Here is a 17,978-nt window from a genome sequence, read left to right as displayed (position 1 = left end):
GCTCTGGAGCAGCCCTCCCCGACGGCGGTCTGGCGGCTAAGGCCGCACGTTCCTGCGTCTCCACAGTACGATAGGAAGCCCAGGGATTGTACTCTGGGCCAGGGATGGCCCTTATTGGGGCCCCTGGCAAGGTTGGCAGGCCTCTGGGTTTGTCGCAGGGACTCCTGAGGGCCCTGTGTCACTGCTGCAGGGGGAAGGTTGCCATGGGCACCGTCACACAGAGGGCTAATGAGAAAAAGAATACGATGTCTGTGAGCGGCAAGAGAACATTTAATTTGAAATATAAAATTGGTATCGACATAGGAAGTGGAACCACCAGTTGGTGCTAATGTGCCAAGCTTGGACACTTGCGTTCTCTTCCGGACACGAGCCCCGACGGTCCAGGGTGCAAGTGGGTGGCCCTCTAGCCACCTGAGTCCCCCGGTCCCTGGCTCCTCTGTCCCATGGGGAGGCCACTGACTGAGGTCCTGGCTGCAGCTTGTCGGGAGAAGCGAATATAGACTCACAGAGCACAGAAGCCCTGACTGGAAATCTCGTCTCGGGATTTTAAAGTACTGCAGAGGACTAAACCTTGTGCTGCCGTGCTAGGGGCCATCTGGGCTCTCCGCTGCTCAGCCGCCATGCGGGGGCGGTTACGGGGCCAGGGGAGGACCGTTTTGAGGAGCTGACCTCGGGTGCTGGAGGTAGTAGTGAGGTGAGTCCCTGAGGCTGCCTTTAAGTCCTTGAGGGGCTTTCTGGTGACATAGTGGGCTCTGCGGGGTCTGTGCTGGTCATGAGTGTGCTCCCTTGCTCTCTCGCTGTCGGTAGTCAGAAAGCACAGGGAGGTAGATGTTGGCCTTGAATGAGGTGGTACTTTTGAAAGAGCCATCAAGTAAGAGGTAGCGTGTTTACCTGTCCTTGGGCGTGCTCTAGCTAGCACAGGGTGAATGTGTAGGGGTCGCGCTGGAGGATTCCTGTGGGGAGAGGGATGGAAGTGGGTGACGTGGGAGGCCCCTTCCAGTACTCCAGACCCTATCTCACCCACTTTGTGTCCCCGTGGAGCGTGGTGATCCCTCAGCAACCTCTGATAATACCACGGGGTCTTCTCCCAGCCACTGAAGGGCATCCATGTTCTGAATGGTGGGTTCCTGCTGGAGCCGCCCTTGGCAGGTGGACAGGGCCGGCTCGTCTGGGGGGGCCTCGTTAGAGCCGTGCCTTTGGAGTGCTCACTTTGATGTTCTCTGAAAGAGAGTTTATTTATTTTATTTTTTATTTTTTTAAAGTAGGCTCCATGCCCAGCATGGAGCCCAGAAGAGTTTATTTTATTTTTTTTTAAGATTTTACTTATTTATTCAACAGACATAGAGACAGCCAGCGAGAGAGGGAACACAAGCAGGGGGAGTGGGAGAGGAAGAAGCAGGCTTATAGCGGAGGAGCCTGATGTGGGGCTCGATCCCATAACGCCGGGATCACGCCCTGAGCCGAAGGCAGACGCTCAACCGCTGTGCCACCCAGGTGCCCCCAGAAGAGTTTATTTTTGATATAATTATAGATTCATAGTAAGTTGCAAAAAAATTATAGGGAGGTCCAGTGTGCCCTTTGCCTAGTTCCCCCACTGATCACAGACCACCGTGTCAAAACCAGAAATGGACATTGGCGCAATCCGCAGAGCTCATTCTGATTTTGCTAGTTTTGTGTGTCCTCGTGCGTGTGTACTTGTGTGTGTGTTGGCGTGTGCACGTGCTTGTGTGTGCTTGTATCTGTGCCTATGTGTAGACTCGTGCGCATACTCGTGTGTGCTCACGCGTGTACTTGCGTCTGTGCACGCTCGTGTATACGTGTGTGCTTACGTGTGGTGCTCACGTGTGTGCCTGTGGGTGTGCGTCCACATGCAGCTTTATCACCGGTGTAGGTTGCTGGGGCCACTACCAGAGTCAAGGTGCAGAAATCCTCTGTCACCACACAGCTCCCTGGTACCCTCCCTTTCTTGCCATTCACTCACTCAATGAAGGGCATTTGGGTTGCTTCCAGATCTTTGCTTTTACAAATAAAGCTTTTATGAACATCCATGAGCACGAGTTTTCGTTTCTCTGGGGCAAACACCTAGGAGAATAACTGCTGGGTGGTTGGCCACATGCATGTTTATTTCTGAGTGAGCAGATGTCCCAGCTTCCGTTCCCACCACCATCCTGCGCGAGATGAGCCCCTCCACCTCACCAGCATTTGGTGTTTCTCCGGTGTTCGTTTCAGTCATTCTGATGGTGGTGCTCACAAAAGTGCCCTAGGAATTAGAAGAGGTGAAATTAAACTTGCTTTTCCGGGATTTGGCGATGTGTGCCCCTGCCTTGGCTAGTTCTGGAAACTGCCAGTGGGCTGGTATTGGAGCATTGCCCTGGCGTTGTGGCGGGTTTGTCCTGCTGGGTCCAGGTTCGATGTGGCCTTCTCTGCCCTGCCCCTGTGTGACATCCTGTCTCTTTCTCCAGGAGCTTTTCGGGAGTGGCGGGCCTCACTGGGCACCGTTCGGAGGTGGCTGGGGCCACGGGGCCCATGAGGCCCACGGTCTGTGAGGCCGGCCTCGAGCATATGTGCCCCTCAGTCTCTACAGTGGGTTTTCTCCACTCATTTGTCAAATCTGAAGAATTGCAGAAAAGTTGGAAGCTGATCAGCTTTCCCGGCTGCCATGGAGACCTGGCAGTCCTCATTCTGGGCCAAAGAAAACAGGATCCCTCCCCCGCCCCCAGTCCAGCTGTCGGCACATCCATTGCTAATGCCCTCGCTGCTGCTGCAGCCAGCCTGTGAGAGGTTCGTAGCTCTGCTTTCTTGTGCTCAGCACAAAGTAACTCAGCAAAGTGGAATCTTAAAAAAGCAGTGTTTGTTATTTTTCCTGAGTTATCCATGACCAACATGAAAAAAACAAGAGAGAAGCTACAGGAAACGACACGGAAGAAATCAGACTAATTCTGCCATCCTGAGATAACCCTGCGGTGAATATGTTGGAGTACGTCCTCAGTATTTTCACAATGCATGTATTTTCTTTTCTGTGTAGGAGGGTGCGCACATCAGCCCTGGGCACCGTAGTGTTTGTGTTTTCTAGTAGGACAGCGAGAAAGGCAGCTCACGGTTGCTTTAATTTCACTGTCCTTGATTGCAGCCACGAATGGTCGTTTCCGTGTGCATACTGGTCATTTGCTTTTGTGGATGCCTGTGCGGTTTTTGTTTTTTTACCAGTTCTGTTGCAAAGCCTGTCTTCTCTGTATTGATCGGAAAAATTGCTCCTTACGCTAAGAACTCTTCGTCTTTGCCTTACGCCTCACATTGTTTTCCAGTCGAGTTCTTCTTGCTTATGGCTTCCGCTCTGCCTCTCCCAGACTGCAGGGCCGTCCTGCTCCCTCCGGGCTCTGCACTGGCCTCCCAGGCCTCTGTGCACACACCACCTCCCCACACGCTGTCCTGCCCTGTGCCCCCTTGGGGTTACGTTTCTCCAGCCGTTACAGGAATTTGAGGGACGTGCAGCGAGGTTTCCCCTGGGTGCCTCAGAAAGCCAGTGGCCTCCTGGTTGAGGACTTGGGCACTGCGAGGCAGGCAGTGGGACCCCTGCTCCTGGGCTGCTCCTGGGCTGCATCTGAGCTTGGAGGCCTGCTGCACCCCGCAGCTGGAGGAGACCCCAGATTTTGACAGCCGGTTGTCTTGCTTTTGATGTGGGGAACAAAGGCAAAAGGAAATGTAGATAAAATTAAATTTCCTTATAATCTGCAGCCCATTGACAAATACTTGAGACAGGCAGAGTAGAACATTCCTCCAGGAAGCTCCTGATCTTAAAATGCCTTGCTAGAGGGAAGAACAACCTTAGCTTGACAATAGCTAGGCCTCCGGGATCCTGGGAGTCTTCTGTAGCATATGGAAATCCTTTCGGAAACTTCCCTGTCTTTACATCCCCACACTCCATAGAATATAATCAGTTGCCCCTCACAGTCTTGGGGGAGCAGCAGCAGCCCTTTCTGCCCACGGGTCCTGTCCCTGCGCTTTAATAAAAACCACCTTTTTGCACTGAAGACGTCTCAAGAATTCTTTCTTGGCCGTCAGCTCCAAACCCCAACATTTCCACATCAGTGTTCACTGGTGATGTGCGTTCTTTTATGGCTGGTGCTTCCTAAGGCGTTTCAAGGGGAAGCGAAGACTGGCTGTGTGGGGATTATGAGCACATGCCGTTTTGGGTGAATTCCTCCCGCAGACCAAGTACTTGGCCCACTGCTTGAGCCTCTGCCCTGTTGTCTAGGAGTGCCTGGCAGCCAGCTCGCCTCTGGTTGGTTAGTCTTTTTGCTCAGCCTCCTGGCCGAACTGGGCTGTGTTGTTTGCCTGCCTACAGTCCCTTGGCCCCATGAGACAGGGTGTGGTGTGGCCCCCACACTGTGTGGTGCTGAGTCATTCTCGGTGGCATTTGGGGAGTGGGCGCCTGTGGTTTGGGTCCCCTCAGATGGAGGAAAGGAGGGAAGCGGTTGCCTGGTAGATGGAAAAGTGTCTTTGCTGGCGTCTGCACCAGATTACGTGTGGGGCCCTGAGATGTTGTCACACACAGAGCCCGGAAGCCAGTCCCAACTTGGGGTCTGGCAGTGGGGGGAGGCTGTGATCCTCAGCACCAGTCCAGGTTCTGATGCTCACCCCAAAACTGTCAGCGTCACTTAAACGTTCTCAGTTTTCATGCCTGGAAGCTACGCTCAGTGTACCTGAGGGAAGCTGTTGGGCCTGCATGCTGACCTGGGAGTCAGGTGGCATGTGAGCTGTGACTGCTGGGAGAATGGACTTGGAGTTATTAGTAGCCACGTGGGAGTGACCAGAGAAGGGCTCCATGCCATATGTGTAGGTGATGTTCCCAAGGTGACCTGTAGGCTCTCAGTGTTCACGATGAAATTTGAAGTAATACATATGTACGTACACATATAACTTCTATTAGTCTGGTTGACTGGTTGACATGAGAAATATGCCCTTCTGCTTCAACACATAAACGTGCTTGAAGAAACGTGACAACTGAATTCCATGACGTAACTAAAAGCAAGCAGCGTGTAGGAAATAAAGAAGCTCAAAGCCAGACTGGTGAGCGAAGCCGGAGCTGGTGGCCCCAAAGGCATCAAAACTGGGCATCCACTCTAAGGCCGCTGTTGTAACAACACGGCCATGCGAGGTGTATATGCGAGGTGTGCGCTCATGTGTGGAGAGTGGAACTGAGCTCCTGCCCCAAAGCCGGGAGTCGTGTGTCCTTCACACATGAATTAGGAAATCCTATTCGTTGGGCAGACATAGCAGGAAGCCAAGGTGGGTGAAGGAAGAGTCTGTACGCAGAATCAGAATCCCAACCTACAGTGTGTGTCAGAGCCAGACGCAGGTGTGCACCAACCCACGACACGGGACCCGCTGGTCAAGAAATTCACAGGGATAGTGAATCACGGAACACTACATCAAAAACTAAGGATGTACTGTATGGTGACTAACGTAACATAATAAAAATTATTATTAAAAAAAAAATTCACAGGGAGACTTGTTTGGACCAGTGGAATTCACAGACCCTCCAGCAAGGACAAATGAAAACCACCCCATGGGGTCTCCCAGGGAGAAGAGCTGTCCTGAAAAAGCAGTGTCCACAGGAGGAGAGACCTATCCTCAAAGTCAGCAGGTGAGGCAGGGGACAGAATTCACAGGCACAAAGCAGAGGACCCGGAAGAGTTTAAATGTGTTTAAGGTGTTTGGGGGAAAAAGGGAGAGTCCACATTCTGTCCTTTCTCCCTCCAGCCTGAGAACAAATGGAAAGAGTTGAAAGGAATCAAATTGAAATAGTAAAAGTAAAACTCTCATCATGGAGTTACGTGGTGGGCCCCAGATGTGCACAGTGACATGTCGCCGGGGAAATGGGGAGCAGAGGTCAGGGGGAGAGGAGGGAAGGTGGAGGAAGAGCAGTATTTGCAGATAAAATGGCTGAAACATTTGTGGCGTTGACAACAGCGTGACTGTCGAAGAGAGGCGCACGTCGTCCCAAACTCACGTGCGGTGCACTGAGTAAAGCAGCCGGGCAACAACGTGGGAACGAGTGAGCCATCGGAAAGGCGAGGCTGGCTGCCGGGGGCAGGAAGGGGCTCGCTGGGCCCCACCTCTGCGGGGCCGGCTGCGGGCTGCTGGGCCCGTGCTGTTGCCACGAGTCCCAGCAGATGGGAGGCATGAGGTTGGGGGTGCCTAAAGCTGAGGTGGGAGATGTGTTTCACGGGGAGGACACCGCGGATGACGGGAATGGTCTCCGGGAGTTTTCGTGTGTCTACGAGTTGTGAACGAGCAGTGTTCTTTTAGTGAACAACTTGGCTGGGAAAAAAGATGAAAAATAAGGAAAGTCTTGGTATCTTCCCTCCATGAGACTGCAGTGCAGCCTGGGAATGATCCGGGGACACGCTCTAGCGGGGCCGCCGGGCGGCGATGCTCGGGGAGGGCCGGGCACACAGACGGCTACACATCTGTGTTCTCACAGCCAGTGCACATGCCACCCGCTGTCCTTCTTGGCCACCGGCTTTCCCCACCTCTCTCCTCCTGCCAGCGCATGGTGATGGGGGCAGCAGAGCATCCCTCCCCGTGGAGGCTGGTGGCAGCTACCGCCCCGGGCCCTTGCCCTTCGTGGGTGGGGGTTGAGAGTTCTCTAGTCTGTCTCCCGGCAGGCCGTGCCCTGTGACTCGCTTTCTCTCCACTGGTCCTTCACTTAGCCCAGCTGTCCCTGGACGCCACAGCAGCAGCATGAGGGGGGGGCCTCTGCCTTCAGACGCCATAGCAGGGTACTCATCTGGGAGTGAGGGGCCCAGTTGGGATCCCCTCTCCCCGTGTAGGACTCTTCTCCACTTGTCACAGACACCCTGGATCTGACCACTTCCACCCAGGCCCAGCCCCATTAGCTTCACCGAGAAGGACCACACCTGTCCTCCTTCCTTCGTGGCCCTTGGAGCTCTCTCAAATGCACACTGCCTGCCTGAGGAGTGGCTTCTCAGTGCAAGCAGCTCACAGCCCAAACCTTGTGGTGGCCTCCAGCCCTCCAGCTCCCTGTTTTCATGCCTTTCAGCCTCTCCTCCATCCTCTGGCCACATGTCCCCAAGGACAGACAGCGTCTCTGCTTGTGCATCACCCTCGCCCCCGGCACACAGGAACGCGGCAGGCACTCACATGTTTCTTGAGTGGCTCATTTCTGGGGCTTTCGTTCTGGCTGGGGTCTGGATTGTCCACGACGCCCAAGTACACGTTGGGGAACAACGCACTTGCCTATCTTTGCTGAGAGAGATTCTGGTAATGTCCCTCGGGGGCTGGGGCACCTGCGTGTGTGCGTGTCAGCAGCCTGCTGTGTGCGCTATTATGCACCACGCCGGGGCTTGTGGGCCTCTGCTCTGTGGCCTGGGGTGGCCGTGCTGACCAGTGTCTCAAAACACTGAACAACAAGAAGACAGTTCGTTTCAAATAGGTGCACGTAGTGTGTGCCCTGGAAATGCTTCTTTACTGGATAAATAGCATCAAAACAGTGAACAGGGAAAGTTGACAGAGGAAGCCCCCCCATCCCCAGTTCCACCCCTCTGACATCCAGTGTGTTCCTTTTTTTTTTTTTTTTTAAAGATTTTATTTATTTGACAGAGAGAGACACAGTGAGAGAGAGAACACAAGCAGGGGGAGTGGGAAAGGGAGAAGCAGGCCTCCCGCTGAGCAGGGAGCCTGATGTGGGGCTCGATCCCAGCACCCTGGGATCATGACCTGAGCCGAAGGCAGACGCTTAACGACTGACCCACCCAGGCGCCCCCAGTGTGTTCCTTTTTTTTAAGATTTATTTATTTATTTGAGAGAGAGGGCGCGCGCACGCGTGCACGGCGGGGCAGAGGGAGAGGAAGAGAGAACCTCAAGCTGACTCCACGCTGAGCGCAGAACCCAACTCGGGGCTTAGTCCCACGACCCTGAGATTACGACCTGAGCTGAAACCGAGAGTCAGGCGCTCCCTGGCTGCGCCGCCCAGGCGCCCCTAGCCTGCTCCATTTGTAAGCGTCCCTTCCATTCCTAAGATACCGATCTGAGGATGTGTGTCTCCCACACTTGGGCTCGTCATGCACGCTTGATGTATACGGGGCCGTTTCTCATACCATTCTTAACTTATTTTTTGAAAATAAAGCCCCCCACCCCACCCTCTATAAAAATAAAGCATACCCATGGTGAAAAATTAGGAAAACGTGGAGAAGTTGAGAGAGAAACGTTTGGTACGTTAGCGTGTTTTTAAGTATTTTTAAAGACGTGGTTGGCTTTCAGGCGGGCGCGCGTCACTCCATCACACAGTTTGTGAAGTCAGGATCACAGTCTCGCCCTCAAGTGGCCCTTTTGCCATTTTGGAGACCGAACCACACTCACTCCACCCAGCCGCCTGGCGTTGGACGGCCACGTCCTGCTTTCCTCGAGGCCCAGTGTTGTCACTCCCTTGTCCCAGACAGCCCTGCAGGCCTGAGGAGGGGACTGTCCCCTCTTTGCCTAGGAAAGCAGAGCCAGCCAGCAGCCTCGTCTCTTGAATGAATCTCTGCTTAAGTGGCTTGTTTTTTGTCTTTGAGGTTTTCTGTTGTTTTTTTCTCTTGGCTTTAGATGGGGGATGTCCTGGTGTACGTTGGGGGTTTTAAAGCTTATGGGGGATTCTGCCTCAGAGATGCCAGGAGCCGACTCATGACATGTGCCTGCTCCTTTCCGGCTGGCTTTGCCTGCGACTGCCAGGCTGTCCCCTTTGTCAGAGCCGGGGTTGCACGTGTTCATGAAGCAACATGCAGAAGTGGGGTGTTTCCTGCCTTGCCCCTTCTTCTGCTGAAATTATCTCCACTTCCTGGCCGTTCAAAGGAAGCCAGTAAATCTATTGTTTCCAGTTGAGTGGATGCTACATTTACTTAAGGACGCTTATTTCATTATAGCATTCACTAACGTTCATGAGGAGTATTAGTCACTGGCTAAGCAGACAGTGGACGCAAGGCAGTCCTCCAGTTTTGGGTCTAAAATACCAGAATGGGCAGATTAGGCTGAATATTTGTTCAATCTTTTCAAAATTATTTTTGTAGTGGTATGAAAAGATTTCCCAGGATGAAGTATTCACAGCTGGGAAAACAGTTGTTGCTTTGAAGATGGTTTTCCCAGGCACAGAGCTCACGTCTCCTGCTGTTAGGCGCATAAACAGTGTCTAGTTTAAACTTGCCATTCTTCGGTAAGTTTTCATGGCATAGGATGGCCTTTTTCCGGCTGAGCTGCATGGTCCTCTCTCAGGAATATACTTTCATGAACCTGGAGGAAACCATACTGCTGTTTGCCGAGATACGTGAGGGAATGCCGTGCAAAGGCGTGGATATCCGGCTTCCCAGGTATTAATTAGCCCTTAGTTCGTGCTGATAGGTAGTATCTTTTAAGGCTAAGAACCACAGTGGGGGCTGGGGACCCGGCTCACAGTGACCATCAGGTTGGTCTGGATGAGGCTGTCCCTACCGCCTCGAAACCTCCATTGGTCCCAGAGCCCTGCACGTTCTCCAGAACTGAGCAGGGCTGCCACCTGAAGCCAGGCATGTCTGCCCCAGCGGGCCGGCTGGTACCAGATGTGGTTCCGGGGCACGACGGAGGTGTGGGACTGCAGGACATCAGCAGGCTGGAATGAATGTCCAGGTGCCGCCATTGGGAAAACCGCAGATGGAGCACGGGGCTCGGTGTGCAGGATGGGCTCGGCAACTGTTTTGGGAAGGAACTAAAAGTAATCTAAGCACGAGGTTTAACACGTTTCAGGGTATAGGCCAACCCCTTTAACGTGGAGGTCCCAAGATTCAGTACCTTAAACAGGCTACGCGTTTACTCCACAGCCCCGGGGTGAGTGGTCCGGGCCTGGGTTGTCTGGAGACCCGCGCCCTCTTCATCTTACTGCTCTGCCTCCCCCTGGGGTGCTGTCCCTGCTGTGTGGTCAGTGGCAGCTCAGTGTGTGCTAGTGTTTTAGTTCCGGGGCAGGGGACAGACGTGGTGAGGGCCAGTGGCTTCGTCTTCACGGAGATGACCAGGAAGCCTCAGGTGTGCCCTCTGCTCACACCCTGCTGACCCCGCCTTAGTCATCGGCTCCTACCTGGCTGCGGGTGAGGCATTGACTGTCTTCTCCGGCAGGGCAGCCAGGAGCCTGGTCAGAACCTGGGGGCTCTGTTCCTGAAAGCAGGAAGGGGAGAATGGGCACCGGGGGAGTCTGCCATGGGTGCGATCACCTCATTGTCGAGTGCAGAGAGGAGGGCTGTGGGCCGCGCACAGTGTTATGGGGTTGCTAGGTAGACCTGGGTTTCAGCAGGGCAGCGGGATGGGGTGTGACCTGGGGCCCCAGGCTTCTCTCTGGTGACTGTCCAATGGAGATCACGCGGGGGTGGTGGACAGGGCAGCCATGAGAGTCCCGGAGGTGGTGGCTTGAAGGGTGACATGGTGCGTGCTGCCAGCGAGCACCGAAGGAGTGGTGGCTGCTCCTTGCTTGTCGAAACAGGTGGTACGTCAGAACAGACGTCCTCGGGGGGGAGGGGTTACTGTGTGTGTGGGCGGCACAGGCACGATTTGAGTGAATCTCTGTATTTACTGAGCGCACTTCTATGCACTAGTGTTCTGTTGACGTTGTTACTATAAAGGCCGGTAGATTCTTAGTAGAGTCTGGCTGTGGGATCAGGACCCCATAGATGCCTCCTGGTCCCCCCACCTCCTGACCCGAGGCAGGGTGACCCCTCTGCTCCAGCATCATGTCTGAGAAGTCGGGGTGACCGTACACCCGGCTCAAGGGGGCAGTAAGAGTACCGGAGGCCGCGCACGGCAGACGCACGGCAGGGTGCTGGGCTGTGTGAGCACTCAGTACCTGTCGCTGCGACTTGTTCTTGTAATCGAGTGATACATGAAAGTGGGGTCTGGATTTCTTACGTCTTGGATTTCATAGCAGGAGGTCAGGCTCGTGAGCAGTCTCATCAGCAAATGTCTGACGGTACGGCTGCGCTTGGGGAATTGAAACCTAAGGGATGACTTCTGCAACTGTGATGACAGCCTTCCCAGCCGTGGGGACGCCACGGTGACCACGTTTGTGTGTGGACATGTCGTAATGAGCACTGGCAGCACCTGACGCCTGGATCTCTGTCCTTGCACGTGTGGGGGGGAGACGGTGGTGCCTCACAGAGCGGCTTCTGCTTCTGGCTGACGGTCCCTCGTGAAGGATACTCGGTTGTGTGGCCCCTCCATGACGGTAAATTATGTTGAAGGAGGTTAGCGGAACGCCGTTCCTGAGGACCAGCCATGGGGGTTTCACATGTTTTATGTTGGGCGCCCGCCTCTCCCAGGGGCATGTGGTATCTGCCACCCTTTTCAGGATGGCGGGGCCTCTTGCCTTGCCAGACTGAGTGGGTGGTGTGCTCCCAGAGGGCAGGCTTGGGGGACCCCCGGTCACCAAGACGTGGGTGATGCACAGGGGAGGTGCACATCTCTCATGTGGACGAGCATGAGCGTGAGTGTGCGTGCACATACATGTGAGTGTGCACACGTCCCCGTGTGCATGCGTGTGTGTGTGAGGCTCTGCTCTCACAGAGCACTGTGTAGCCGCATTCACGCGTGAGTCTGTGTCCTGCCCGGTCCTGGCTGAGCAGTGTGCCTGGCCTAAGAGCCTGGGGCTGCCCCTTGCTGTGCCAGGGCCTGATGGCGGTCAGTGTTCTCGAAGCTTCAGCTCATCCCCGGGCCAGGCGGAGAAGCAGGTGTTGCCGGACAGCTGGGCCGGGATGCCGGTGCTGGACACACGGGCCGCCTGGCGCCCTCGCCCTCACCCTCGCCCTGCTCTCTCTGGTGGCAGAGTTGCTGCCCGCATGTCTGAAGGGGAATCATAAATTTGTAACTTGGGGTGGAGGGTGGAGATGTTCCCGTGCATGTAAACTGAGTTTCCCTGTAGTATGTATTTTGCAGGGAAGACATTCAAACCTGTGGTATTTTCTGTCTTTCCTGCTGCCCCCGCGTCCTCTTAAAACAAACACCCTCAACTCCCACACTGGCAGCTTCTGCAAGTCAAGCCTCTAAAAATTAGAACTGTCCTGGGTTCACACAACCTTATGGAACTTTGGTTTTAAAAAGAAAACAGAACTTTCTTCAAGAAAAACAAACAAGGGGGGGTTGTACTTTGAGAACGCAGACCTGGAGTTCTCATGTCCGAACAGGGTATTCGCGTGAGTAATCAGCGGCCTGTTATCGAACCAGGAGCCACACAGCTCTGCAGAGTTCAGGGATAGAACGGACTCAGGGGACTGGCCCTGGAGCCGGTCTGCTGGCAGCCAGCTAGGGAGAAGGGTTCACTTGTCTCCAGCAGGCAGGCCCTTCCCTCAGGATCAGCTGTTTGTAGAAAATGCAGTCTTGGGGCACCTGGTGGCTTCGTCGGTTAAGCATCCAACTCTTGAGTTCAGATCATTCAGGGTCGTGAGATCGATCCCCCCTCAGGCTCTACACTGGGAGTGGAGCCAGCTTCGGATCCTCTCCCCCCCCGCCCCCCTCTAAAAATAAAATAAAAAATAAATAGGAAATACATTCATTACTAGTGGACTAAACTGTACTTAAGAGTTTTTAAGGCAGGGGTGCCTGGTTGGCTCAGATGATTAAGTCTACCTCTGGCTCAGGTCATGATCTCAGGGTCCTGGGATTGAGCCCCACGTCGGGCTCCCTGCTCAGCAGGAAGTCTGCTTCTCCCTCTCCCTCTGCTCCTCCCCCCTGCTTGTGCTCTCTTTTCTCTCTCAAATGAATAAATAAAATCTTCTTTTTAAAAAGGTTTGCAAGGCAAAATTGTACATCTCTGAAGCTTAAGGAAAGCAAGAAGCCAGAAATGTTTCTAAGTGTTTGTAGGGGAATGAACTAATGTAAGCTTGATGAGGTGGCTGGGTGCAGAGAGGTTTGGTCCTTGAGGGTCACTGGGATTGCCGGGGGTCGGAGCAGAGCCGGGTGACCCCAAGGAGGGAGCCAGGAAATGCAGGGAGGCAGTAACTTCAGGGCGGGGAGGGAGTTAGGTGGTGTAGACAAAGGTGGTGTGTTTCTGTCTCCTTTCCCAGCTCTCCCCAGCCTGTCCTTCTTCCCTGTCTGACCCCCTGCATACGTAGACCTTTTCTTTCTTCTTTAGTTTGCCCTTTTAGGGGAGACTGCTTCTCTCTAGGTGGTGCTTTGAGGCATGGAGGAGCTGCTGCTCCTTTTCTTTATTGATGTTTCTAGTTCTGTGTCTCGTGTTATCAACGTCCTGTCTGATCATAGCCTTTACCCAACGCAACCTTTAAGAACAGGTGCGTGGGGGGCGCCTGGGTGGCACAGCGGTTAAGCGTCTGCCTTCGGCTCAGGGCGTGATCCTGGCGTTATGGGATCGAGCCCCACATCAGGCTCTTCTGCTATGAGCCTGCTTCTTCCTCTCCCACTCCCCCTGCTTGTGTTCCCTCTCTCGCTGGCTGTCTCTATCTCTGTCAAATAAATAAATAAAATCTTTAAAAAAAAAAAAAAAAAAGAACAGGTGCGTGGAGTGTGGGGTGGGGTTTACAATGCTCCTTTGCTTTCACTGAAGAAGTAAGGCCATTTTAATCTGGGGAATGGTAGTGACTATTAGTGCTGAATTCTTGTTTGAGCCCCTGGTTTTAAGCCGAGCAGCTGCGGATCTCATTTATGGCTGCAGATAGCCGGACTCTGTGGGAGGCTCCAGAACATTCCATCCCCCACACGGAGACTCTGTCCCCGTGACGCATGGATCCCCAGCCGCTCCCCCGCCCCAGCCCCGCGGTCTACCCTCTGTGAGTCTGACGACTCCGGGACCTCGTGTGAGTGGGGTCCCTGTGCGTGTCCTTTCATCTTTGTGTTTGTCTCTTGATGCCGGCTGCCTCCCCCCCCCCATTCTGTCCATCAGTGAGTCCCCATGACGTCGGCATATACTGGAGCCCAGCCACATCCTGGCCTCGGCCCTCACCCTTCCCAGCCATCCTCACCACCTCCCTCGAGGCAACTCGGAGCGCTGCTGTCGGTCCCTAATTTCCAATGGAGGTCCCACTTGGGTTCAGACCTGGGGGTCCCGCTCCCCTCTGCTGTCGTCCACACTGAGTAGGTGTTTGGCATCCAGTTGAGGAAACTCTCCTCTATCCTCGTTTTCGCAAGTTTTTGTCTTGAACGTATGTTGAATTTTGTCAAGTGCCTTTTCTGCCTCAGTTGTTGGGATCAGCATATGTTGCTGGTGGGTACTTGAACGTTGAACCAGCCTTGTGTCCCTGGGACGAGCGCTCTGTGGTCCTGGTAGATGGTGACATTTACGTGGTGCTGAGTTCCGTTGCCAGGACTTGATGGGCTCTTGCATCTAGATCCGTGCGGAACACTGATCTGCAGGGTTTTCTGTGCTGTCTTGGTCTGATTTTGAATCAGAGTATTTAGTGTCGGTTCTTCTTGTAGTGTTTGCTTAACGTCAGCAGTGAAACCCTCTGGGCCTGGAGCTTTCTTTTTCAGGGGCTTTTACATCATGGATTGAGTTTCCTCAGTCGTTCCAGTGCTCCTGAAATGATCTGTTTCATAGGACTTGTAGATTGTGGAAGTTTGTGCTTTTGGAGTATTCACTCTACTTCCTGTTTCTTTTTATAGTTTTATGTTCCCTGCAGATATTTTCAAGTTTGACGTTTGTTTCTTCAAGTGCGATAAGCAGTTGTTTTAGGCATCGCACTTGGTCTTCCAGCGTGGAGCCCATCTGCCCCTGTCTCTGCACCCGTGCGTCGGCCGCTGCTCTCACTGCATCCCCGGCCGTCTTCCTGCACCTCCTGGTCACCACGCTTCAGAAATTTTTCCCGGGCATATCCGCCACCTGGGATGGCCGCATCCTCCCGGAAGCCTGTGTTGGCTCCCGCGGCATGCATGGGGTGCGGCAGACCAGCACCACCTCCACGCCTGCCCCACACTGGCTCCCCGGCCCCGCCGCGGCGGCCGTTTCCTCCGTCCTGCTGTCACAGGGCAGTCCGAGGGAATCTGTTCTCCAGGCTGCCATAAATTCGGTGCACACACGTGTGTGTGTGCTCGTGTGCACTCGGGGTGGGGGGGCAGAAGTGATACATGGGCTCGGGCCATCAGGGTGTCAGGTGGCAGTTCTGGTGCATCCTTTTGCAGCCTCGGCTCACTGCGGGCTGTGTGGGGTGACCTGTGCCCTCAGGACACTGCAACTCCCCTCCCCTAGTTCCTGCTTTCTTCTAGAAACTGGGCTGGGAGTCCCCCTCGTGCCTTCAGATTTCCCGTGTTTTTAAGGTGTAGAAATGACGTACATTGCCTGATCTAATGCGTCCACTGTTGTCAGGGGCAGGTTGAAGGGGCCACCTCGTGGATCTGGGTGTTGCCCTGGGACCCAGTCTTCGAGCCAAGGGGCAGAGTGCAGTCCCTCTGGGGCAGTTCTGTGCAGTGACTTCATGGGCTAAAGCCTTCTGCCTGTTCACTCCTCAGAGGAACCAGGACTCTGCAGGGGCCTGCTCTGATTTTCTTCATTTGGGGCGAGTTATACTTTTGACTCCACGAAAGGAAAAGCTGTGTTATTTCCTGAAGACCGAGTGTCCTGGGCAGGGCTGTGTCTCCGACAAGAGATGTGCACCTCCTTTCCTGCTGGCTGCAGGAGTTCGCTGTGACCCTCTTGGAAGAGTCTGGTCTCCTGGTGGTGGGGGAGCGGGTGCTGAGAACTCACCTGTGCTCCAGGTGACCGCTCAGAACCACACTGAGGTGTGAGAGCCACTGCTGGGGTCTTCCTCCTCTGCGTAGCAAGCGGTTCCCGCAGAGCCCTGTTCTCAGTGCTGTGGGGTCTCGTACAGCCCCTTCCTCCAGGAGCTCAGGTCCCAGGAGAAGTGGGGCTGGGAGGCAGAAGCGGGGCAAGCACGTTAGGAGCTGTCCAGGCAGGGGCAGGAGGAGGAAAGAAGGCGCAGGAACTTGTAAGGAACTTCCTGTCAGTAGATGTCCGCGTTTAGCAGAACCAGCCCCACCGGGAGAGACGGGGGATGTGGCCTTTTCTAATACTAACTGGCATCTTCCCAGGACTCTCTACAGCTGATTTCTTGTGATAAGTTTTAGATTGATTCCACCCTGGGATAAAGGCCTAGAATTACAGTCAGGTTTCATGCACTTTTGTTTTGTGTTCCTTTGGCTTTTAAAACCCTTGTTCCCAGGCGAGAACCTCCACCCACCGGACAATGGCAAAAACCAGATTAACTCACACTGCCAGCGCTTTTCTGCTGACGCAGAACTGGGTGTGGAGGTGAAAGTGCACATGCTTGCTGGCCAGTGTGGTGAGCACACAGGCTCAGGGACCATTCATCGGGGAGGGCGGGAGCCTTGGACAGGGCTGCGCCAGGCCTTGTGTTCCTGGAAGCCGGTACTGTGTCTGTCTCTGCCTGGGTGGGTCCTCCTGCAGCGCTCCCGCTGTCTTGGACAGGGCCACTCCACTTATCTGGGACTCTTCTATCTTTGGCAAGGGCTTGCTGACCGAAGGTGGCTGCACCGTCCTGTAGGTTTCCTGTGGATGGATGGGGACGTGGGTAGGGCGCTGGGAAGGAAGGAGGGTGGGAGGGAGAGGCTTGGACCTGGGTGGGCATTTTACCCATGACACCGCCCTCCTCCCTCCTTCCCTTCCAGTTTCTGGTGATTGCTGGGCTGGCTGACCGCCTACCTGCCAGAAGCTGGGAAGGTGAAGTGCTCACTGATCTGGTCCGCAGCCGGGCCTCGGCCTCAGTGGCTCTGGCAAGGTGCTCCGTGGATGAGTCGGGTGAAGAGGTGCAGGCCTCTCTTCCCTGGCTCAGGTGATGAGCTCAAGTGCAGAGATGGACCCGGTGCTCAGACACCTCACCTGACCTGAAAGGAGAGGGGGAACGTGACGGGCATCCTGCACCGCGAGCCTCCGCGTGCCTAGGAGGGGCTCTGTCCCAAACAGAGCGTGTATAGTGCAGGTGTGTGTAAGAATAGGTCTGGTGAGGAAGCCTTTGTTTGCTAGGGTTCTGAGCAGCTGGCCCTGTGAAGGTGCCCCAGCACGGTATGCAGCAGAGGGATGGCCATTGACCTGCTTCCTTTCTGAGCTGGGGGCTGGAGAGTCAGCCTGGAGACTGGCGCCCCCGGGCTGCTCGCCCTGCCTGAACGGCCTGGCCACTCCCTTCAGCTCTTAGTAAATTCAGCTTTACTTTTTTTTTTAAAGACTATTTATTTATTTATTTGAGAGAGAGGCCGTAGGGGTGGGGTGGGGGGAGCATGAGCAGGGGCAGAGGCAGAGGGAGAAGCAAACTCCCGACTGAGCAGGGAGCCCAAGATGGGGCTCGATCCCAGGACCCTGAGATCATGACCTGAGCCAAAGGCAGATGCTTAACCGATCAGCTGACGCCCCTTCAGCTTTACTGCTTTCTCAAGTTCTGTTGGTCTATTTTTAATTTGCCAGCATATCAGAAGACACCCCAAATACTGAGTTTCCCACTGTGGAAAAGAAAGTAAAGCCTGAAATACGAGGCCGTGTGCAAGGAGAGAAGGCGTTGGTTAGAAGAAGGCAGCTTCTGGACAACATGGACGGCACTGGAGGAGATAATGCTAAGTGAAATAAGTCAAGCAGAGAAAGACAACTATCATATGATTTCTCTCATCTATGGAACATAAGAACTAGGATGATCAGTAGGGGAAGAAAGGGATAAAGAAAGGGGGGGTAATCAGAAGGGGGAATGAAACATGAGAGACTATGGACTATGAGAAACAAACTGAGGACTTCAGAGGGGAGGGGGGTGGGGGAATGGGATAGACCGGTGATGGGTAGTAAGGAGGGCACGTATTGCATGGTGCACTGGGTGTTATACACAACTAATGAATCATCGAGCCTTACATCGGAAACCGGGGATGTACTGTATGGTGACTAACATAATATAATAAAAAATCATTTAAAAAAAAAAAAGATCCTGGCTAATAGAATCCAACAGCACATTAAAAGG

At 54.2% G+C, this 17,978-nt stretch overlaps 1 protein-coding gene and 2 long non-coding RNA genes across 4 annotated transcripts in view; 2 read left to right on the top strand and 1 right to left on the bottom strand.

Annotated features, from left to right (window-relative positions):
- Positions 1-17,978, top strand: part of CUNH7orf50 (chromosome unknown C7orf50 homolog) — a 119,284-nt gene that overhangs the window by 9,668 nt on the left and 91,638 nt on the right. Inside the window, exon 2 of one of the 2 annotated variants that reach the window (XM_040634655.1) lies at positions 5,507-5,647. The exons of the other annotated variant lie outside the window; for it this stretch is intronic. Coding sequence (XP_040490589.1) covers positions 5,507-5,647 — 141 coding nt within the window. The remainder of the gene's footprint in view (positions 1-5,506; positions 5,648-17,978) is intronic. 2 annotated transcript variants of the gene reach the window in all.
- On the bottom strand, positions 13,572-16,768 carry LOC103669928. The gene is made up of 2 exons (XR_570434.2): positions 16,685-16,768; positions 13,572-16,531 (listed from the first exon to the last, which is right to left on the bottom strand). It is a non-coding gene; the product is annotated as an uncharacterized LOC103669928 (long non-coding RNA).
- LOC121103717 lies at positions 16,432-17,656 on the top strand. Its single transcript, XR_005835914.1, has 3 exons — positions 16,432-16,522; positions 16,651-16,961; positions 17,441-17,656. It is a non-coding gene; the product is annotated as an uncharacterized LOC121103717 (long non-coding RNA).

Source organism: Ursus maritimus, unplaced genomic scaffold (assembly GCF_017311325.1).
Source record: "Ursus maritimus isolate PB19 unplaced genomic scaffold, ASM1731132v1 scaffold_2, whole genome shotgun sequence".
NCBI lineage: Eukaryota > Metazoa > Chordata > Mammalia > Carnivora > Ursidae > Ursus > Ursus maritimus.
The sequence above is the reverse complement of the archived record's forward strand: the minus strand, read 5'-3'. Positions and strand labels throughout refer to the sequence as shown.